Source organism: Mastomys coucha, unplaced genomic scaffold (genome assembly GCF_008632895.1).
Source record: "Mastomys coucha isolate ucsf_1 unplaced genomic scaffold, UCSF_Mcou_1 pScaffold5, whole genome shotgun sequence".
In the NCBI taxonomy this organism is placed as follows: Eukaryota; Metazoa; Chordata; class Mammalia; order Rodentia; family Muridae; genus Mastomys; species Mastomys coucha.
In genome coordinates this window covers 41,485,546-41,502,995 of record NW_022196911.1, presented here as the reverse complement: position 1 = coordinate 41,502,995, position 17,450 = coordinate 41,485,546, and the positions used below count along the sequence as shown (strand labels likewise).

The 17,450-nt window shown below is 44.1% G+C and overlaps 1 protein-coding gene across 2 annotated transcripts in view; it reads left to right on the top strand.

The window, feature by feature from the left end:
- Itk (IL2 inducible T cell kinase) overlaps positions 1-17,450 on the top strand; it is a 63,540-nt gene that overhangs the window by 17,567 nt on the left and 28,523 nt on the right. For both annotated transcript variants that reach the window (XM_031350801.1, XM_031350802.1), the window contains exons 2-6: positions 4,989-5,093; positions 6,890-6,971; positions 8,582-8,710; positions 12,164-12,204; positions 16,588-16,739. In XM_031350801.1, coding sequence (XP_031206661.1) covers positions 4,989-5,093; positions 6,890-6,971; positions 8,582-8,710; positions 12,164-12,204; positions 16,588-16,739 — 509 coding nt within the window. The remainder of the gene's footprint in view (positions 1-4,988; positions 5,094-6,889; positions 6,972-8,581; positions 8,711-12,163; positions 12,205-16,587; positions 16,740-17,450) is intronic.

The following is a 17,450-nucleotide window of genomic DNA, read 5'->3' as shown; positions in this document are numbered from 1 at the left end:
CTGTTGGTGGACACCCTGGTGAGTCCATAATTTAGTTGTTGTCAATAGTGTGTGCAGTTTCTCAATGACCTGGGTCCATCAGGTAAATGCTGGGAAATCACTGGCTCATGTGCTATCTACTCTTGGTTTCTAGAGAATCCACCATGCTGAGTTCCACAGTAGCTGGACTAGTTCACATCCCTCCCAGCAGTCTATGAAGATTCTCTTCTGCCACCCCCTGCCTTTCTTTTTTTTCTTTTTTTCTTTCTTTTTTTTTTTTTTGGTTTTGCGAGACAGGGTTTCTCTGTATAGTCCTGGCTGTTCTGAAACTCACTCTGTAGACCAGGCTGGCCTCGAACTCAGAAATCCGCCTGCCTCTTCCTCCCAAGTGCTAGGATTAAAGGCGTGCACCACCACGGCCCGGCTCCCTGCCTTTCTTTTATTTGTCTTTCTAAGGACTGAATGACTGGGGTAAGATAGAATCTCAGCAAAGTTTTAATTTGCAATTCTGTGACAGTTAGTGGAGCTGAGCATTTTTTTTCCGTGTGTAGAGTTTCTCTTCTAGGAACAATCTGTTCATTTAGTGGTTGCATGTATTTGTTGGTTTGTTTACATTCCTGTTGTTGGGGGACGTTTTAGTTCTTTATACATTCTATATATTAGTCTCCTATCAGGTGTATGGCTGGCAAAGATTTTCTCTCAGACTTGTCTCTTTACAAAGTTAACTGTACTCATTTACTGTGTAGAAGTTTAACTTCACAAGGTTTCATTTGTTGACTGTTGGCATTATTTCCTGAGTTGGTGTAGCTTGGCAAGAAGAGATGATCCTACCCAAAGTCTTGCAACCTTGTGTGGTACAGACAGCCAGAAAACAAGGGAGAGTGCGGACAGGCTGACATGGTCTCTCCCCCTTCTAGTGGCTTTCGTGTGGTTTTCTTGGCAGGCCTCACCCTGATGTTTTTCAGAAATAGCACAGTTGTTTGGGAAGATTACAGGCAACCATCATTTCGCAGAGACTAAACTGTGTTTAGCTCCTGACCCGCTGCTCCCATTGACCAGTTGGGAAGGGACCATCCATGCCTGTTGTTTCCCAGATCCAATCTTGTGAAATTCAGGGACAGCTACTGTCAAGGTCTCCAGAGAGACTGATGGGACAGATGGGTTGGAGGGGAGACCCGAGCAGTTACCAGAGACTGAGGATGAGGATGAGGACTGAGATTGACGGTCAGGTCTCTCTGACGAAAAAGACTCATCTGAATGACAGCTAAGGCACAAAGGTCTGCTCAAGCCCCTGTATTGAACGAATGGAAACTAGGAACCCTCTGAACAGAAAGGAGGACTCCTCCTTGGACTTTTGAATATAGCAAGTCCAAGCTGAAGTGTGTCAAAGGTTAGGACCAAAGAGGAATGCAGACGATCAATTTTATGCTAAGTGTGAAATGATAATAATTGAGATGCTTGGGGTTAAATAGCATAGTTATGAAAATTAGTTTTATTTGCTATTGCTTTTCTGAACATATTTACAGGAGTGAAATTATTTTGAAAAGGGTAGCCCTAGGTATGTAACCCAGGCTAGTTCTAAACTTGTGGCAATAACCCTGCCTCAACCTTGTAAGTGCTGGAATTATAGAAATAGGCTACCATGCCCAACTAAAAAACTTGAAATTGCGTGTAGAGTTCACATTCTACTTCCATTATTATTGGACACTGATACTTCAGATTTCACATAGAATTTTTGCCCTATTTTTGACTCCAGATACATTTCCCTCCACTTTATGACCTAATTACAAGGTGATACTTAATTAGCACTTTTCAGCCAGGCACTCTGCTCTAGTGGCCCATCTCGTAGAGAATGCTCACTCCTATCCAGTCACAGACCACCCCTGCTAGACTTCCTGGTCTGTTGGGAGCGCCCTCTCTCGGGAGGCCTGTCCTTATGACATCTACCTATCCCGTTGTCTTTTCAGCTCTTTCGTTGCCTTTCTGAGCTTCCAAACGTATGAAGTAGTTATGTGAAGATCCTTATAAACCTACTGTGAATTGGCCTACCAAACACCACAGCTTAGCAGTACTGCAGAGAGCCTAGTGGCCACTCATGATCATGTGGCTGCTCAGTGGCTGTAGCCTTCTGCCTAGCATTATGATGAGACTATCACATAAGCCATTACCTAAGATGTGGCCTAGAAGAAGAAAGAGTAAAGTCCAAATTTTGAAGTATAAGTTTCTTTTCTTTTATTGATTGATAATTGCTTTAATTTTTTTTTTTGAAGTATGATCTTGCCATGTAGACCCAGCTGGCCTAGAATTCACTATGTAGGGGAGGCCGGCATCAGATTTGTGGTCATCTTCCTTCCTCTGTTTCTTAAGTACTAGAATAACTACCGTGTTAAGCTATGTATTTATTTTTTTTGAGACAAGGTCTTGCCGTGTAGCCCACACTGGCCTGGAACTCTCAGTGCGTCTGCTTCAGCCTGCACAGTGCTGTGCTTACAAGCATGCACCACTATGCCTGGCTGTGAAGTATAGTTTTTCCATCATAGTAGAGTCAAAAACTGTAAGTGAAATCATTAGCAAAGGCCTGTATATGGCCCCATGAGAGAGTGGACAATGTTCATTGCTCTGTCTACTGGACTCAGAGCAATACCTTGTTCATTTCTGGCCTTCAACAAACATTTCCAGAACTGCCATATATATTAGCTTTAAATCTGATTGAGATTGTTCAAAGTGAGTCCAGTATGATGTCCTAGCCAAGCAGCATAAGGGATCACCCACTGTGCTAGGCGCTGAGCATATGCCACAGAACTCAGTAGTTTTCATAGAGAAAAGAGTCATTGGCCAGAGCTGTTTGGATACTAACTTGAGCCTTCTACTGGGGTCTCCAAGAAGGAGTCAAATGATGTCAGACACCACGCAGCATGAGTTCACCAGTGGTCAGGGACTGCAATGGTTACAGGACAGACAGGCCTCTGTGGACTTCTGTTCTGATGTACACACCATGGTGCTTGGGGACGTCAGTGATGGGCCACATGGGGCCTCTTTTCTAGCTCTGCAAGCTGGAGTTTAGAGTGTGGACCTCTTAACACAACTAGATTATCAAAGCTACTGTTAGACCAATATGTAAAGCAGAAGCTCGTTTTGTTTGCTTGTTTGCTTGTTTGTTTATATGCACCCTGCAATTGTGCTGGGGAAAGACAAATGCCACGGGAAATGACTTTGTCAGTAAAGTGCTTGTTATGTAGCCATGAAGACCGGAGTTCCAATCCCTGACAATCATGTAGGAAACACTGTAGCAGTGTGCACCTATAATCCCTGCACTGGGGAGATGCTGTCAGGAAGGGCTCACAGGCTAGCTAGTCTGGTCACCTGGGAACTCTAGGTTCAGTAAGAGATTCTGCTACAAAAACATAAAGTCAAGAGCAGTTGAGGAACTCATTTCTATCTCTGGCCTCAAATATGTACACACACACACACACACACACACACACATACACACACACAATATGCATATAAACAAACTGTTCATCTTGACTGTGTCAGGATCGTGCATCCCTATAAATATTTACTTCACATGTAAGTTTCCATATTGTTTTATTTGTAACCGTGAATAGATTTGCTTTTGTATTCTAAAAATGACTAAACCAGTTTTGCAAGGAAAACTGGAAAAGAAATGCCACAAAGTTTCCCTGCATTCAACAGGGCCTGCTTCTCACATCTTGACTGCGCCTCAGCTAGATGAGGACTGGCTCCCAGGCAGAGGATCAAAAACAGGAAGACTGATCTCAGGTCTAGAGAACTTGATGGCGTTAAAACCCCCAGTGCCAACCAGCTCTACCCATGTGTCACAGTTTTCTTGCAATAGCCAGCCCTTCCTCAACCTCTTTAGAAAGTGCTCTTTGTTAAATGTGCCTGTCACAAACCAGGCAGTGTAGTGACATCGTCCTCCCTTATGCTCTAGTCAACCCTAAGGGGCAGGATTGTCCTCACGAGCTCTAAGTAAAATGGTTCTTGGAAGTTAGATGAACCACCCAAGTTCGTGGAGCTACCAAGAGGCAACCACACCCTGCCTCTGTTGTGCTGGTTTTACCCCTTCAGAGAGAATGCCATCTAATGACTCATTTCACTGATGATTCTGTAAGCTCTGTTCTCGGTGACAGCCACATTCTAGGCACCCAGGAAAGCCTCTGCCATCCAAAAGCATTTCCCAAACTCATCTTCCCTAGAGAGAGGATGGTCCCATGAATAGAATCTGTCACACTGGCCAAGGTGACCCATTTCCTAAGGACAATGGCATTATACACAGGTAATCTTGACCATCACTATCAAACAACATACCTTCAGTTATTTAGAAAACACATCTAGCAAGCTCCCAAAGGACTGATGCCTGGGACCAGCACAGTTTCATGGGAAAGGGCCAAGTGGCTGGTCAAAGGTAGTTCCAGAGCAGGAGTGTGGTGCAGAGGTGTTACTGCGGAACTTTGAATCACTTAGGGGCGTAGGAAAGCCAGATGTGGTAAAGATATCACTAATAGTAGGTCTCACTACCCTGCCAAGCCTGAGCGCAATTATTAATTAGCTCACAGAGAGCACAGAGCAGGGAATGTTGTCATACATGTGGCTCTGTTCACACTGAGTACATAGCTCAGTTCAGCTATGAGTTTTACAAACATTGCTGTGTCAGCAGGACCGTGGTGTAGGGCACTATGGCTAACTGAATAGGAAATCCGTCCCCATCATGACCTTCAAAGGCCCTTCTCCCAAGAGCTTGCTCAGCGTCCCTCTCAGACTAAGTGAGGAAGCACTTTGGGATATTTGTTTGGGAACACTATGGCTGGCTTACAAAGGGAAGGGAAATTTCTGAATAGTAAGTTTCTGGAAACAATCGGCATTAAAACTTTGTCTTCTCTCTCACCTAAAGGGACTTAATGTCTCTAATGGTAAATCTCTGGAAACAATTGGCATGGAAACAGTGTCTCCTCTCTTACTTAAGTAGATGTAATATCTCCTCACAGAAGAAGCGCACGCTGAAGGGCTCCATCGAACTCTCCAGAATCAAGTGTGTGGAGATTGTCAAGAGTGACATTAGCATCCCGTGCCACTATAAATACCCTTTTCAGGTAAGCCCATCAGGACTACACCCTAGACCATGTTTAGAATCCTCAGCTCTTTTGAGAGAAGATGGGGAAAGGGTGGCTCTCCCCCATGCTGAGAGCTTAGACCAAGCCCATAGGAAGGCTTTTGTGTTCTTCTTCCAAGCAATGACATTCATTCATTCACTCCACAAAGGCATAGACTCTTAAGATAGTTCCTGGTTTCCCATGTTGCAGGGGATTGAACCTGGGCCTTGCACATGCTATGCAGCAAGCCCTTGGCCTTGAGAAGGTCCTGATGCCTGTTTCTTGCCTGGAGTTTCTGAAATTTCACAATCTGAAAAATATCTGGAGATGGTTGTCCTGTTCCAAATAGCAGCCACCTGCAGAAAGTGAATGTTTACATATAAATGATGATGACAATTAAGTAGTATTAAATAAGCAATAATTTTCAAAGAGTCAGCAAAATGGCTTAGCAGGCAGAAGCACGTATGTGCAGGCCTGATGACCTGACTTCCATCCCCTGATCTCAGAAGGAGGGTGGAAAGAACTCTGAGAATTGTCCTCTGACCTCCACATTCAAGGCATGATGAAATCTCATAGTGTGTGTGTGTGTGGGGGGGGGGGGTTCTCGAGTTTGAAAACACACACAGTGATGGGGGAGAACAAAAGAAAGATTGATTGATTTTAAAGTTCAGCTTGTCAGTTACTACTTTGGCCACATTGTAAATGTTGAGTAGCCACTTGCTACTAGAGAGTGCTGTGTTGACCGCACAGGTCACAGATCTTTCTCCATGAAGAAAGCTCCACTGACAGGTAAGTGTACCTTTTAGTCTTTATCTTGCTCACTGCCCTTTGTAGTTACCTCCTCCCACATCCCAGACACCTCTCATTTGCCCACCAGAAGGCACTGATTCCTAGGCTATTTTTTTCAGTGCTGGGAATTGAACCTAGGGTCCTGAGCATACACTAGGAAAGTGTTCAAGCTCTGAGCTCCATCTCCAGCCCAGTCTGTCCATTTTTAATGAGACACAGAAAAGAGCTTTTTTAAAAAAACAAACCAACAAACAAACAAAAAAATCCTAGAAAAGTAGTCCTCATGAGTTGGTCGTGTTCCCCCAGCTGCCAATCTCTCTCTCTCTCCTGTCTCTCCTCCATCCCTTTTTTCTTCTTTTTCATATCACCAGGCTGGCTTGGAACTTGGAATCCTTCTGCCTCGGCCTCCCAAGTGCTGGGATTTCAGATGCTCCACCACACTCAGCCTGAGGTGGAAGTTGTAAAGATGAAAGTAAAAATAAATGACAGAAACTCCCAGTAATTAAATGTGCCAATCACAAACGAGGAGCGGGGCGGGTACTAATGACGTCTCAAAAGCCCATGGCTTGGTTAATAGTTTCCTCTTTTAGACTTGTGCTTGGATTCTGCAGGATGCTACCAGCAAGGAAAGGTGGGCTGACACACAGGCTTTACTAAGAATTTTAAAAGAATCTTCAGTCAATTTTTGTCATCTAATAACTTACTCTTTCTTACACCAGAAAGGTTTCTCTAATGACAGAAAAGTTAAGATCAGATATGAACATGGTATCTAGTCAAGAAACCAACTTTTCTTTCTCCTGTTTATACCCACTGGTGGCATAACACCCAAAAGGGCTACCTACCCTGTGGAAGGTCACCCCAATGACATAAGCACACAGGCATTTTGAAGAAAAGCACATTGGTCCCCAAGTTACCCAGATTAAATGATGATAAATACTGAGATGGACCTGACATGGGTTCCCCATTTCTGGGTGCCCTGTTCATCTTGGATGCTTTTCTACTTCCAGGTCGTGCATGACAACTACCTCTTGTATGTGTTTGCTCCAGATTGCGAGAGTCGGCAGCGCTGGGTGCTGACCCTTAAAGAAGGTAATTAAACTCCTGGGCTGAGTCACTGGTGCCTTGATCCTGTGCTGCTGGGCTTGGGCTCCGTGAAGGAATACAGGGGACTCTGTGAGCAGCTGGTGTTCAAAATTTATCCATTTATTATTGGTCAGTGTCTGTCGTGGGCCCAGGAGCTGCAATAAGGGATTGGCCAAATCCAGCTCACCACCTGTTCATGTAAGGCTTCAAGATAAAAACAGTTCCTGTATTTTTAAAACATTTCAAAGAATGATCTAAGCCCCACGCGATACCCTTGATTTTGCCTCTTGGCTAGTCAAAACTAAAATATTTACTATCTGGCATTTTAAAATGGTTTGCTTACTCTAGGAGAACAAGGAAGGTTAGAGTGGGAGCCCCTCCGGTTAGATCACAAGGATTGGCATCCTGCCTCTTCCTTCTGTTCTTGAACAAGTTCCTAACTGCAGTCTCCCTAGCTGTTACACAAGAGAGGGAAGAGCGCTCAGAATCTCTCTGTACAGCTGCACTGCGGGAAACACCTAGGACTAGCACCAACAGCTAGTGGCCAGAAAGGGTTAACATGTTTGTTTTTTGTTTTCTAGACAGGGGTTCATGGAACCCAGTCTGGCTTCCAATTTTCTAAGTAGCCAAGGCTGCCCTTGAACTATGATCTTCCTGCCTCCATTTCCCTAATGCTAGAATTACAGTTGTGCACCACCATGCCCAGTTAGCTACTTCCTCAGCCTCATATTCTTGACAGCACAATTAGAACCCACACAGTGTTTAAGTCCGTGGGATGTGGAGACAGGCTGCTGTTGTGAAAATCCGGAAAGTGCCGGTCGTTAGTGTTTTACCTAGACCTCCGTGTGCCTCCATTTCCTCCACTATAAAAAGTTACCTAGGCACAGCCTTAGGGCTGTTGTGAGAATCAAATGAGTTAGGGCTTGTATAGTGCCTTTAAAAATTCTCACTTGAGCTGGGCAGTGGTGGCGCATACCTATAATCCCAGCACTTGGGAGGCAGAGGCAGGTGGATTTCTGAGTTCAAGGCCAGCCTGGTCTACAGAGTGAGTTCCAGGACAGCCAGGGCTATACAGAGAAACCCTGTCTCAGAAAAGCAAACAAACAAACAAAAAAACAAACAACTCTCACTTGAGAACAGTACCTGCTTGGTTTTGCTATGCTTACTGGAGCCTGGAGCCCCCAGTGTCAGAGACCTCCTCAGTTTTAAGGACATGAAACTTTTTCTTAATTAAAAAAAAAGGCAAAGTTGCTGCCTTTCATACTGAGACAGATGGGAGCTCCCACCTTCCCAACTTTCCCCTTAGCCCCTCAAAGCTTCATTATAGAGCCCACTCATCCAGTTGATGGCATAACGGGGAACTCTGAGGCTCAGACGAGGGTTCCCCATCCTACAGACACACAGCCAACTGGAAGCAGATACAGAAAAAAAAGCTAGATCCACTGCCATCACCTGATTTAGCCCATGCTCCCGAGTAAACAACCTATAGGGTTGTCTGATGGTTCCATTTAGGACTCGGGACATGGGTTGTGGTCCAGTCTCAGGAAGTGGGAAGGTGGGTGATGCTTCATCAACTGGCCTAGAAATGAGGTCTTGGTTGCTGCCGACTCTTTCAGAAACAAGGAATAACAACAGCCTGGTATCCAAGTATCACCCTAACTTCTGGATGGATGGGCGGTGGAGGTGCTGCTCCCAGCTGGAGAAGCTTGCAGTAGGCTGTGCTCCCTACGACCCAAGCAAGAATGGTAAGATTTTGGGAAAGAGCTAAAGAGAAAACCATTTCAGCTTCCCATCAACAGGGTGTTAGAGATGGGTGGCTATATTCTCTGTTTCCAGAATTCTCATTGGGGCACCTCTAACTAGCACCACCCCTTTCAAGCTTTTCCATGTCAAAACTGATACACTTGAACTGTAGTCTTTGGTCAGCCATCTATACTACCTAGGAGCTAGTTATAAATATAATATATGTGGCCCTGCTTAGTCTACTAGATCAGAATGTTTGATCCATGGGGGACTGGTAAACACAGTAAAATTTGAGAAGTATTTCAGTAGCCTGTTGGAGAATCTGAACAGTCTTAGAATTTTTTTTTTCTTTTTTGTAGCCCTGGCTGTTCTAGAATTTACTCTGTAGACCAAGCTGGCGTTGAACCCATAGAGATCTGCCTGCCTCTGCCTCCCAAGTGCTGGGATTAAAATATGTGCCACCACTGCCTAGGCCGTCTTTTTAGATCTTAAAGTATAGAGACACCCTTACGTACACAATATTTGTTTCTTTTAGTGATGTCATACCATGCATGTGCCTAATTATATAATTCAACTCTAAAGGCTTAAGGGAGAGAGGGAAAAACTTCTCCTTAATTTTAACTCTGGCTTCTTCCTTCCTGATCTTCAGACTTGTCTTTGACCTACTTAGTCTCAGAGAAAAGGAATCCATAGTCTAAATACAAAGTAGAAACAAAAAAGTTTGTTCTCGGTTTTTCCATCAAAAGCTCAGTCCTGGGGTTTAGACTGTGTCTTGATTTTTATCTAATGCCACGGTGACTTGGAGACCTCCACCTCCCACTAACGGTAGCTGTACTCAGAATGCACTTCGCAGCATCGTGCTTTGCGTCTTTACAGCTGTCTCAGGTGAGATGGACAACCTTGAGCAGTTCAAGGTCACACAATTAATTGCTGTCCTGGCATTTTTCTCATCTCTCAGCCTCTCCTACCACTGATACTATTTCTCACCCTGTGGTTTTTACTGCCCTAACACAAGGCGGATATAACACATAGATGGGTTTTCCATGGCTTCCTGAGTCACAGACTCTCTGAGCCACTTTAAAAAACCACAGCTTTTCACCTTGCACTTGGGAAAAAAATCAAGGTCATCAGTCTGTTGACCTGCGTGAATAATATTTAGCATCGTGGAGGTCAGTGCCTACTCCTTGGTGCTGTTGATCCTGCTGACTGTATCTGAGCAGAAAGAACAGAAGGTTTGATTGTGTGGACCTCTTTACAGGGTTGGTAAGATGCCTAGATCCTGAGGGGAAGCCCTCCCAGAGTCAGAGCTGGCCTCTGATTCCTTCCAAGGATACTTCTTTGGACTGTTGGAGAAGTTACCTGCTGACCTAGGGCCCTAATGTCTTCAGTGCTACAGTGGTATGAGAGAGGTCTCAGAACCCTAAGGTGTTCCCCGCTGGATTCCCTTCTAACCTGCTTCCATTTTGCAGTTGTCACCATATTGGTTGCAGTGTTCATGAGCAGGTTTCCCAGGCTGTCCCTCACCCTGAGACATGTAGCTGACGTGCTAAAAGTGCTTGAGTGACTCACCATGACTACCCTCGGGAAGGGCTGGTCTTTCCGAGTTCCTCCATGCTGTCCCCAGTAGCTGAACAGCTCCCAGCCATGGCCATGCATGTGAGGTGCAGCCATTTGGCTGATAACTTTGTTTTTTGGCACAGCAATTCACTGCCATCTCTTCTGACTTAGTTAAATAGCACCACTCCCCATAGTTTTAGCAGGATGCCAAGCACTTTTGAGAAGCACACAGCACATCATATTCCTCTGATAAAGCCTCATAAGATTCCTGATGTTGAATACATCAATAGTCTATGAGCATAGGGCTTTGGAATTAAAAGAGAGAGAGAGAGAGAGAAGTCATAGCCACATGCATTTCTTGTCGTGTAATTTTATGTGTTCCTTAACTTCTCTGAGCCTCTCAAGTAATTCCATCATCAACAGATAGAATAATGGGCCACTGCTTTGAATGACTGTTAGAAAACTCAGCTCACTACCAGCCTTTAACAAGCTCTCAGTGGATGGTAACTGAGTCCAAGAACTTCTCTTATTTGTGATAAAAGCATCTGAATCTGAGATTTAGCAGCATCTGAGAAACAGCAGAGTGGTTGAGAGGAAATGACCTGGCAACATACATTTCTGCCACCATAGCCAGTCCTATATGCAGAGGGAGAATGGGAGCAGAAAGAGCAAGATCACCATGGAAAGAGAAAGTGACCAGTCACAGATAGCCAGGCAGAGAAGAGGCTCATTCTGGTCATGCTAGGGTTAATCCTGTGTCCTGGTCTAGGTCCCATGCTAAATAGAAACCAGATATGACCCCACCCTACAGTGTGTGTGTGTGTGTGTGTGTGTGTGTGTGTGTGTGTGTGTATGTGTGTGTGTGTTGCTGGTAATTAAACCTGCACTTCTTGGATACAAATGATCTACCATTGAATTTTTAATAACCCCAACCTAGAAGCCCAAGTTCTGGTCGTATATGATTTCTTTGTGTGTTCTCTGTATACACAAGCCAATGGGATTGAGTTCCAGTGTCCACATATGAGTCTTATCTGCCACATCTGTGGTGTGCACTATCTTCAAATCTACCATGTATAGGGCTGAAAACCTTCTAGCCTGCATATACAGCCCATTCTCTTATCTCCAGTGCTTAAAGAGATCTTTCTACTGAACTACAAGATGTGCACATGCCTCCATGTCCCCCCTGTCTCCCCCCCACCTCTCTCTCACAGACACACACTCTTTCAATGCCTGACCTGTGATGTATATGGCATAAGGAATATGGTCTACAGATCAATTAAGAGATAGTCATAAAGAAAGCAGATAGGGATAAGAAAGGAGAAAAGAAGCAAGAAAGATGAGAGCTGAGTGAAAGGAGACATGAAGACACAAATAAGAGAAAGAGAGATCGTTTTGAAGGTGTGTAGTTTGAGTGAGGCGTTAAGACCATATATTTAAATGCCTCAAGACAACTAAAAGCAACTTCAGCCCACTCAGAAAGCACTGAGCCCTCCCACCTCTTCAAACCCACGGTGGCATCAGGAAGGTAGTGAGTCACCATCTCTGAGTCACATATTCCCACTCCTGGGCTCAGAAGGTAATGTGTATTCATGAAAGTTGCTACCTGCAGAGAAGAGCCCAAATCTTGGCCCCACCCCAGTCATGGGATACAGAAAGAAATCCCAGAATACTGACTTCTGGAAGTTTCTAGTATCTTCTAGAAAAGGAAGTTTCTAGTATCTTCTAGTTTCCAATCTAGCAAGTGCAAGAGATGAAAGACAACTTTTACCAAAGTTGATTCCAGTGTCTCTGTTGCATCATCTCCTTCTTCCCCTTTCTCTACTCCTCTCCTTGGGCCCCTTTTCTCTGAGAGGCTGGAGTTTCATGTTCATTTTCTTTCTCTGTTTTTCTTGTTTCAGCTTCAAAGAAGCCTCTTCCTCCTACTCCTGAAGACAACAGGGTAAGTGAGGTGGGCTTGTGTGCTGTAAGCTCAGCTGTGGTCTCTGTCTGTTAGGTCCGTGTGCTGGTGGTAGACAGCTGTTGGGGTGTATTTAACATTGGGTTTGGGGGTGCTATGTAGTGCAGTGGTTCCCTAATGCTGTCACCCTTTAAAACAGTTCCTCATGTTATGGTGATCCCAACCATAAAATTATTTTTCATTTTTGTAATGGTAATTATGCTGCTGTTATGAATCATAATGTAAATATCTGATATGTGACCATTGTGAAAAGGTCACTCGACCCCTGAAGGGATCAGGGTTCACAGGTTTAGAACCACTAATTAAGTAGGTCTGTCCACTATAAGGGCCACGGAGGTTCTGAACCACCACCTTGCTATACACAGTCCACAAACACTGATACCAGGCTATTGTTATACCTCACCATAGAGCACTCCAGAGACAACCCCCTGATAATACTTTATATATTCCTAAGTACTTCCAAACTTAGCAAACCAAGTACCAAAAAGTCTTAAGGCTTTCCCCAAGGCTACTCAGGTATTAACAGGACCTGGAGTTTCTGATGCATGGATTGGGAAGTGGTTGTTCTCCAGATATGAGCCACAGACCTCCAGCGTCAGCCATACTGGAGAACAAGTAAGGATGCAGAGTCCTAAGAACACCCCCAGATCCACTGCAGCCATAACCCTGGGGGAGAGGTTCTATCTGTGTACTAATTAGTTCCTGTGATCTGAGATAGACTCAAGTTTGAGAAGCACTGCTCTGTGGTAAACTGATTTACATGACTTGACATAGAGGCAACTCTGGAGAAGAAAAAAATAAGGAAACAATCAGCCTTCATAATCTGTCCATGCTAACATCCGTGCTCCCATTCAGGTGCTCGCTCTCAGAAACTTCCACTTTGTCCCTCTCATGCTTCCTCCTGAAGAATGAGCTCTGATTTTCACCTCCAGCCAACACAGTAATGTCTAGAAACTGGCAGCATGCTCAGAAGTGAAGCTAAATCCCCAGCCTCTCCTCAGCTGACACTCAGACATCTCCACAGAGACACGTTGTTGCAGAGAACAGGGTGTCTGCTGCTCTCATTCACCTTTTGAGCAGTACTCCCACAGCCCCCTGGCAGCTGGGCTTGGAAGCCCGCTGCCCTCACTGTTTCTCCTCACAAGGCCAACCATCTCAGGTTGTCATATAGAGAAACAATATTTAACACCATTTAACCCACTGCTCTCTCTGAAGTTATCCCAGTCTTCCTTTGTTCTCAATGTCAGTGAAAGTAAAGCCAGCATATGCTGTTTGTCCAGCACTCCCCCAACTCCACCATTGGGACTTTAGGGCTCCTTAGAGTTGCAGTGCCTGTGGCATTTTGTGAGCACTTTCATCACAAAGGTTTGGAGTCCTCCATGTCTGTCGTCCACATGTCTAAAACCATTGCAATGTTTCTCTTATATCTTGCCACTTGAAGTCGTTTCTTTCTTCCCCTTCTTAGCTGCAGGGCAATGGCATCTCAGGTTGTTGTATAGAGAAACAATATTAAACATCATGCTTTCAGGTCATATGCTCTGTCCCAGCTTCATTTCATCCAACACAAAGGGTTGTGTTGTACATAAGTTGTAAGCAGCTTAGGGGGAGTAAAGGGTTTATTTGGCTTAAATTCCAGGTCATATTCTATCATTGAGGAAAGTTAAGGCATCCACTCAAGGTAGGAACTTACAGGTAGGCTTGATTGCTAGTCCACACAGCCTTACCTCCAACCAAGGAACCCACTTCAAAGCCAACCACAGATACTTGTTGCCTAGCTAGCTTTCTTATGTTTATCAGGGCTACCTACCTAAAGAATGGTGCTGCCCACGGTGAGCTGGGCCCTCCTAAATCAACAACAAGGCAATTCCCCACAGGCATGCTCATAAGTCAATCTGATCTAGGAAGTTCCTCAGTTCTCTTCTAAGATAATTCTTAGTTGTTTTCAAGTTGATAAGCTAAGGCTAGCCAAGACTTGTTCTACTTGAGGAAGACTGTGGAATTGTCCTCCAGAGGAACAGTATAGTTGTTGTTAGTCAAGATGGAGGAGACCAGTGGTCATAGGAACCCATAATCACAGGCTTTCTAACCTGTGGGTACACATGAGACCAGGTCCAGATGTCTAAAGCTGAGTTATTTCCAGTTCTTTCATCCTGAGAGCTCAGCACGTCATATCAGGTCCAGATAATTAAGAAGAGCTTCCCAAGGGGCCATATAAATGTGTTTGTACTCTTCTCCCTGGCTCCCAAGCAAGGAACCCCCCCCCCTTTTTTTGCCACTTCTGCCTGACTTTGAGGTCTCTCAGCATAGTGGAGCTAGCTCAGCTTACCTACAACCAGGAGAGCTCCTAGGGACCAGAACTGTTCTTAGCCATGCAGCAGAGTGACCAAGAAATGAGACCTTCACCTACTGCAAGCCTCTTCTACACACCCAGGGCCTCAATCTGCCCTTCTGGAGCCTCTGGCCCTCTTACTCTTGATTTAATCTAGTGATTCTCAACCATATCACACCTAATGCTCCCCTTTTATGAGAAATGTTTTGTAAAGATCCTTCTGTTACCCTGAGGGAAAATCCATTAAGTAGGGGCTAGAGAGATGACTCAGCAGTAAAGAGCAGTGACTGCTCTTCTAGAGGATTCAAGCTCTGTTCCCACAACCATATAGGTTACTCACAGCCAGCTGCCTAAAACTCTGGCTCCAACTGATCTAATGTTTTCTTCTGGCCTCAGAGAACACCAATACTCATGTAGTATACACACAGATAGACACACACACATGCATAAAGAAAACAAAAAATAAATATATTTTAAATATCTTAAATAGTACAACTTATGTAAACAAATACCTCTAAAGAGAATCAAGAAATATATTGTAATATTAGAGACAGGAAAAAACAGAATAAATTGTATTTGTAGATGTAAATGTGGTATTTTGAGTATATGGGAAGTCATGATGAAATAAGCCACTGCCAAACTCATTGACAGAACCCATTGTATTTGGCAACTTAAGTGCAATAGATACAGGGATGTTTTATTGATGGTTCAGTTCTAGTGTTTCCATGAGTAATAAGATTTTTCAGAATGGCAAGCAATTCCCCAAAACATTCTAAATTAAACCAAGTGTAAGCCCTCAATGCAGAAGTAGTGGCACTCCTGGAAAAACAACCCTTTGTGTTGGATTAAAGTAGGACCTAGCCTTTGGGTCTTTTTGAATATTGTAAAAGTCCAATGAGCTATCCACTGTGCAACAGAGACCTCTTGTGAATTATAATTCTATGCAGGATTTTACCCATGTGGGTGTCTATTAGGACATCCAGAAGTTGGAAAGTCTGTGAGACACTGCAGAACATATTGCATTGTTAGCCCTTGCCTTTTAAATACCTGTAGTACACTTGATAATATCTGACTACCCCACTATGTGTTCTGCATGACCCCTGGGAAGTGTATTACCATCATCTGAAACTCTGCCCTAGCCTTTTGCCTTTCTCTTTAGAGGGTTAATCAGGAAGTTGGGTCTACAGTAACATGAACAACATATCACGTTGGTACCTTCTTCAGGTGCCTTGAACACAGTTCATCCATCTGTTAGTTCTATGCATATACCCACGTCCACAGGCTCTTGGTTCTCTGGAGGACCTAACCCACCACCTTATTTCAAGCTAAATAAATATCCAGATTTCAGTGTACTCGGAGAATGTGTGACTTCTCAACACTACATCATCTTCTAACCAGTAACTCGATCTTTTTCCATATTTACCTGTTCCTAAATCTGTCACTCAGTTCTCAAGTGTGCCCATCTTAATCTCTGGTAGTTGTTGGTCTTATGAGCTGTTCTTCATGTCATTAATATCTTATGCTAATTGAAATATGGTATGGGACAGAGGCAGAAGCCAAGGTTTCTACAAGAGGAAGAAAGGAACCACATGTTACTGTGGAGGGAACATTGAGATGAATTCTCTGGGAGTAGGCTATGTCTATTCCCTGCCATGGGATATGATTCCCCATTATTAATGAAAGCTTTGGTGAAATGGGCTCTTGAGGCTCTGCTAGCCTCTGATTTGATGGATCTGGGCAAACCCATGAATCAGATGAGCCAACATAGGAACCAATAGATTTCTGTGAAAAGTGAATGGCTTCTTGGAATTCACTGGGATCAGCATCTACCTTGCAGAAAGCAGGAATTGGGGACTGCTGCGGTGTGTATCCGTTCAGCTCCACAATTCTAACTCATACAGAATGCATACTTGACAGAAGCAGCTGCCTCTGCAAATGACCCCTGTGGATAGAGGGAGCTGACAGGTTGACATGACCTAAATCCAGAATCCCAGAGACTCACTCCCTGCTTGTTGGTTTTGTTGTCCCTTCCCCAGCGGTCATTTCAGGATCCTGAAGAAAGCCTGGTCATTGCCTTGTACGACTACGAAACCAACGATCCTCAGGAGCTCGCCCTGCGGTGTAATGAAGAGTACTACCTGCTGGACAGCTCCGAGATCCACTGGTGGCGGGTTCAAGACAAGAATGGGTAAGGCAAGCAGTGTGTGGCTACTGTGGGAACAAAATAACTATGGGAAGGAATGTCCCATCTCCTTCTGCTGTCCTGAGGCTGAGCAGGGATGCTTCCACTGACACACCTACTCTCTGTACCTCACCTTAAGCCACTGTTCTCAACTTGTCTAAATACCCCTGTATTTTCCATTCACTCTGTTATGTTCTTGAATTTTTAAATACATTTTAAATATATCACAGTGAGATATAAGTGGAAAGAAAAGGCATGTAAAGATGATCCAGGGCAGCGGTCATGTTAGAAGGTCTCAGATGGCACCGAGACTCTGTTATGAGAGCAGTCATTAAATAATGTATGGACAAAGTTCTGCAAATACTAACGACCTACTGTAGGGGTTGGATGAAAAACATCTCAAGAGTCCTTGTCTAATATGCAACAATTACTATGACCAATATTCTAATATACTAATACCAAGTTGTAATATTATGAAGTACCGTGTATACCATGTGTGTGCATTGGGTCTGGAGTTACAGGTGGTTATAAACCACCATGTTGGTGCTTATAGGAGTCAAACCCAGGTCCTCTGCAAGAGCAACAAGTGCTCTTAACTACTGAGACATTTCTGCAGCCCCTTCTGTGTTATTTTAAACAAAGTTTGAGTGAAGACCAGACATTGTTTATGTAGCATGACAGTCTTTTAGGTACATATATATATATATATATATATAT